Source organism: Triticum aestivum, chromosome 2A, assembly GCF_018294505.1.
Source record: "Triticum aestivum cultivar Chinese Spring chromosome 2A, IWGSC CS RefSeq v2.1, whole genome shotgun sequence".
NCBI classification, from domain to species: Eukaryota; Viridiplantae; Streptophyta; class Magnoliopsida; order Poales; family Poaceae; genus Triticum; species Triticum aestivum.
This window is the reverse complement of record NC_057797.1, coordinates 153,835,114-153,840,494: the sequence shown is the minus strand read 5'-3', so window position 1 is coordinate 153,840,494 and position 5,381 is coordinate 153,835,114. Positions and strand designations below refer to the sequence as shown.

The 5,381-nt window shown below is 49.0% G+C and overlaps 2 protein-coding genes across 2 annotated transcripts; both read left to right on the top strand.

Annotated features, from left to right (window-relative positions):
• The first annotated feature begins 325 nt into the window (after nucleotides 1-325).
• LOC123188106 (bet1-like protein At4g14600) lies at nucleotides 326-3,195 on the top strand. The gene is made up of 4 exons (XM_044600144.1): nucleotides 326-583; nucleotides 700-805; nucleotides 2,081-2,137; nucleotides 2,845-3,195. The coding sequence occupies exons 1-4, from the start codon at nucleotides 543-545 to the stop codon at nucleotides 3,004-3,006; spliced, it is 366 nt and encodes a 121-aa protein (XP_044456079.1). The 5' UTR covers nucleotides 326-542; the 3' UTR covers nucleotides 3,007-3,195.
• Nucleotides 3,196-3,307: 112 nt separating this feature from the next.
• Nucleotides 3,308-4,988, top strand: LOC123188105 (probable cysteine protease RD19D). The gene is made up of 2 exons (XM_044600143.1): nucleotides 3,308-4,134; nucleotides 4,214-4,988. The coding sequence occupies exons 1-2, from the start codon at nucleotides 3,445-3,447 to the stop codon at nucleotides 4,724-4,726; spliced, it is 1,203 nt and encodes a 400-aa protein (XP_044456078.1). The 5' UTR covers nucleotides 3,308-3,444; the 3' UTR covers nucleotides 4,727-4,988.
• Nucleotides 4,989-5,381: the final 393 nt, after the last annotated feature.

Sequence of the window (5,381 nt, the reverse complement as noted above, 5' to 3'; positions counted from 1 at the left end):
AAACTGAGGAACGATTATTACAATCGACGCTTCGCCACTGCCCCGACTTCATCAACGATGAAGAACTCGTAGACCCTTTGGCATCCAACATACCTCATTAAAACCTATTTTCGGCGGGAGACGAAGTTTCCATGGACCGCGAGGCATGCGTCTACTTGTCATTAGGCATTTTCTATTGAAAAAAAAGGGGGAAAGTTGTGGCCTAAACCATGGATGGAATAGCACTACCTCTGATTGGACGCTCCAGATCTCCCCAGCGCGGATCAAGCGGCTGAAACAATCGCGATGAGGTGTCGCGGAAGAAAACTGATTAATCTCCTTTTCCAACCCCGTCAGCCAGTCTCGTCCATTGATCTCATCCCCTCCCTTCCCTGCCCTGCCCGCCGCAGCGTCATCTCTCCGTTCTCCACTCGCCGTGCCGTCGCCGGTCTTTCCCCCGTACCTCCCGTGCGCCACCGCCCCATCCCTCCTGAATCCAGACTAGGCCCGACTGAACTCGCGTGCGAACGAGCCGGACGTCTCTTGCTCCGCCTACGCGCGCGATGGCCAACCCGATGTACGGCTCCGGGCCGCTTCGATCCAGGTACGCCCCGTCCGATCCCCGATATCATGTCGCCCAATTCGCGCCCTCTGCTGTTCGAATCGATCTATTTGTCCTCGGAGCCCGTGACGAATTTGGGGTTCCTTCGGAAATCGCAGGAACGCGTCGAGCTCGGACGAGATCCAGCTGCGGATCGACCCGGTGCATGGCGATCTTGACGAGGAGATCGACGGGTTGCACTCGAGGGTTCGCATGTTGAAAGGCGTAAGACTTCCATCTCCTTGCCTCCTTTGTTCTAAGCCGGTTCATGAATTCTGTTAGGTATGCTCAGTTTAGGTCTTAATTGCAATTTTGACCTTCGAAACTTATGTTGTGTGCGCGGTTAAGCATGAATGGCAAATGTTTTATGTGATTTTATGTGACGTTCTAAGACATACTTCGTGGTTCCCAATTTATTTATTTTACCGTAATTCCATCCATGATTTAGTTCTTGGTGGTTGTGCGGCCTGTACGAGTTCGTTTAAGATAGTTTTATGTCTTTAAACCAAGATGAACTCGGAGTATATGTCAATTAGATTAGAACCATCTCAGGTTAACACGGGAGATTGATTGTATGAGTCGACACCATATGTAAGTAGTTTATTTATTTAGCGAGTACCAAATATTGTTTATATATCAGTCTCACAGCAAGAAATTTCATAGTTGGTCTGATGTTAATGGATTTGGGTTGCATGGAAATGCAATGTATAACCTGGTTTAATTAAGTTCATACCCACTTTAAGTCTCTTGCCCAATCATCATGGGCCCAGTACATCTTAAGACACTGCCTTCATATGTGTCATACCTTTCTTTGCGGCATTCCATCTGTCTTATTATGGGTGTGTTTGGTTGATGGCTTGATGCCGACACTAGCCTTACCAAATGTTAGCTTGCCAATTTTTTGGCCAGGGAATTCCTCACCCTCATTTGGCCAACTATTTGCCCAAAATCTGTGAGATGAAGGGGTGCACCCATTGGCAACCAAAATTTAATAGGTAGCCAATTTTTTGGCAGGGCTAGTGTGGGCAGCAAACTAAACAGACCCATATATACTCCTTTGTTTCTCATCGTAACTTCCCTAGTCCATTATTAGTGTTTATGGTTAACTTCTTGTGGGATGCTCATTGACCCATACCTTCTCTGATATACTGCCACGTGCATGCAGTGTTTCCTGTTAACCTTCGCATAGAATTAACTCCATTGGTTTTCTGGTTTTAGGCCTATAAACAGTCTTATGAGTTGGTGTGAATTTGCCGATGGCTGGTTGACATCATAACTGATACTTTTGTTCCTGTAAAATTAATCTTGCAACCATTGAGATGATATTATGTCTAGGTTTTTAATTCATACAATTTCAACTTTTAACAAGCAATGGATTTAGTACTTTGATAGAGAACTGCCATGTTCTGATCAATTATTTGTTCTAGTTAAGCTGTTGATGCTGGCTTTTTCTTCACATTTCAAAAACTTATTTGTTGTTTGACGTGGTCACTTTTCCAGGTCGCCCAAGAGATAAACTCCGAGGCCAAATTCCAGAATGATTTCCTCAACCAACTGGTATTGTTGCTGTTCTATCATGATTCTTTTGTGGTATCCTTGGTTATTTATGTTTTTTCCTGAATGGTTATAACATGTTTATTGTTTTCCATGTGCACTTGTGCTTTCCTACCATTTATATACCATTTTTAGATGTACGTCTATGTGTGCTAGAGAATACTCCGTTGAGTCAATTACCGTGTATATATGACCTAGAAGATCCATTTGATCTACACTACTACTCCCTCCGTTCCTAAATATAAGTCTTTCTAGACATTTCAAATGGATTACAACATACGGATGAATGTAGACATATTTTAGAGTGTAGATTCACTCATTTTGCTCCGTATGTAGTCACTTGTTAGAATTTCTAGAAAGACTTATATTTAGGAACGGAGGGAGTACTAAATACAGTTTATATATTGATTTTGTTGCTTTGAAATGAAGTATTTTTAAAAATAGTTTTTTGTTTAAAATGTCTATAAGCCTGCAATTGAACATACAAAGTTCAAATTGGTGTATATATTGTTTGAATGGACTATCTATACTGTTTTAATGGTTAATATTACCTTCTGCAAAAGCTGGATACAATTACTTTATGGACTATTTGTATTGTTTTATGTGAGTAATATCACCTTTGCAAAAAAAAATCTTTTTCTTTTCTTTCTTAAACAATGGTTATTTCTTGGTTGTGCACTGATTTTTTGGTACCCTCTGTTTATGAACAGCAACTGACCCTTACGAAAGCTCAGGCTGGAGTGAAGAATAACATGCGAAGGATGAACAAAAGCATCATCCAGCAGGGCTCCAATCATATTGTCCATGTTGTCCTATTTGCTCTGTTATGTTTCTTTGTTGTCTATCTTTTGTCAAAGTTCTCTAGAAGATAGTTATTCTGTTAGGTGAAGCCAAATCGAATCAACTGAAATGTACCATGTGTTGTATTTAGTCTGAAAAAAAGTGTGTCGCGAGTAACGAAATGGAATGGAAAATGGGACTGGACTGTTTACATGGTATATTTGACTTGAGAACAAGTTGTGTATCCAGCTTCCTGTCATGAAAGAGAGACCATTTCACAACTTCTGGGCTTGTAAGATGTATTTCATGCATGAACTAGAGTGTTTTTGGCTTGATGAACTTCTGCGAATCACCACGGCATCCGGTATCATAATTTGATCTTCAAAAAAAAGGAGATTGACTAATGACGTCACAACTCAGAATAAGACGCTGGGGCGGTCGAGAGGAGCAGGTTGGAAGATAAGAACACGGGCACCGACTGACGTACGTGTGCCGCCACGCGCACCGCCGTTTGGACTTTGAGGAGGGACATGCGTCCTCCCCTTCCTCCTGCATGGCTGCCACCTCGCAATGCTCCCCATCGCCTATATTTGATGACGCCTCCGGTGCAGGACCGACTACCGCGCAAGGTTTCCATACGTACCATGGCTGCCCGGCTCGTCGTCCTCCTTCTAGCGCTCGTCCACGCCGGCGTGTCCGCCGAAGACGTCATCCGGCAGGTGACGGACGGCGGCCACGGCGCTGGACGCCCCGGTCTGCTCCCGGAGGCGCAGTTCGCGGCGTTCGTGCGGCGACACGGCAAGCAGTACTCGGGCCCCGAGGAGTACGCGCGCCGGCTGCGCGTGTTCGCGGCCAACGTGGCCCGCGCAGCCGCCCACCAGGCGCTCGACCCGGGCGCGCGCCACGGCGTCACGCCCTTCTCCGACCTCACCCGGGAGGAGTTCGAGGCGCGCCTCACCGGCCTCGCCGGCGCCGGCGACGTCCTGCGCAGCGTGCGGGGGATGCCCGCCGCGGCGCCGGCCACGGAGGAGGAGGTCGCCGCGCTGCCCGCCAGCTTCGACTGGCGCGACAAGGGCGCCGTCACCGATGTGAAGATGCAGGGCGTGTGCGGCTCGTGCTGGGCGTTCAGCACAACCGGCGTCGTGGAGGGCGCCAACTTCGTCGCCACGGGGAAGCTCCTCAACCTCAGCGAGCAGCAGCTGGTCGACTGCGACCACACGGTGCGACATCATCAACTCAATTCAATCGCCCGCCTGATTTCATCTTCTTCCTAGCTAAACAACTCGTGGAAATGTGCAGTGCGACGCGGTGGCGAAGACCGAGTGCAACAGCGGCTGCTCCGGCGGACTGATGACGAACGCTTACAAGTACCTGATGAGCTCCGGCGGGCTGATGGAGCAGGCGGCGTACCCCTACACGGGAGCGCAGGGGACGTGCCGGTTCGACAGGAGCAAGGTGGCAGTCCGCGTGGCCAACTTCACCGCCGTGCCGCTCGACGAGGACCAGATGCGGGCGGCGCTCGTCCGCGGCGGGCCCCTGGCGGTGGGCCTGAACGCGGCGTTCATGCAGACGTACGTCGGCGGCGTGTCCTGCCCGCTCATCTGCCCGCGGGCGCTGGTGAACCACGGCGTGCTCCTCGTCGGCTACGGCGCGCGCGGCTTCTCGGCGCTGCGGCTCGGGTACCGGCCCTACTGGCTCATCAAGAACTCGTGGGGGCAGCAGTGGGGGGAGGGCGGGTACTACAAGCTCTGCCGCGGCCGCAACGTCTGCGGCGTCGACAGCATGGTCTCCGCCGTCGCCGTCGCCCCGTGATCGGCAAACGACGACGACGACCGGCGTAGTACGTGTTCATGTAGTTGTTCGTTAGCCTAACGGTATATTAGTAGGGCTTAATCAGTGGACACTGCACTCAATAATGCCACTTCAAAGTTCAAACATACTAGAAGCGCTTGTATACGTTCTCTCTTGGATGCCGTGGAGGTCTCAAGTCTCAACCCTGATGGCTTTACCGGCTTATTGGCCATTTGTGGCCGCTGAGATCTACCGTCAAGACAGTGAATGTCCAAATTCAAGATGTTGCATGTCCAAATTACAAGAAGATAACAAATTTTAAGTCCACTGACATACTCATACAGGTCGGTTCAAAATATTTATGCTGAGTATAACCAGAACAAAGATCACTAGCATTCGCAACTTCAAAGAATAATTTGATGGATCATGTTGGATGCTACACTAGCAAACAAAAAATTTACTAAGCTTCTCAATGGATAGGTGTTCAGAAACGTATACCCACCTCATATTGTACAGTTGTGCCGGGCATGCATGCAAAAAAAAAAAAAGAAAAAAGAAACTACCAGTTGCACGATCTACGCCCGCCCGCCGTTCCAAGTGGCCGATCCCGCCGTTCCAAGTGGCCGATCGCTTCGCCGCATCTCACCGGCGTTGGACCCAAGTGGCCGATCGCTTC

Excerpts from the sequence above, each read along its gene's own strand:
- LOC123188106 (XM_044600144.1), top strand. The coding sequence starts at position 543 with ATGGCCAACCCGATGTACGGCTCCGGGCCGCTTCGATCCAG. Across the intron at positions 584-699 it reads TCCGGGCCGCTTCGATCCAG|GAACGCGTCGAGCTCGGACG; the intron begins GTACGCCCCGTC and ends CGGAAATCGCAG. Across the intron at positions 806-2,080 it reads GGGTTCGCATGTTGAAAGGC|GTCGCCCAAGAGATAAACTC; the intron begins GTAAGACTTCCA and ends TCACTTTTCCAG.
- LOC123188105 (XM_044600143.1), top strand. The coding sequence starts at position 3,445 with ATGCGTCCTCCCCTTCCTCCTGCATGGCTGCCACCTCGCAATGCTCCC. Across the intron at positions 4,135-4,213 it reads TGGTCGACTGCGACCACACG|TGCGACGCGGTGGCGAAGAC; the intron begins GTGCGACATCAT and ends GGAAATGTGCAG.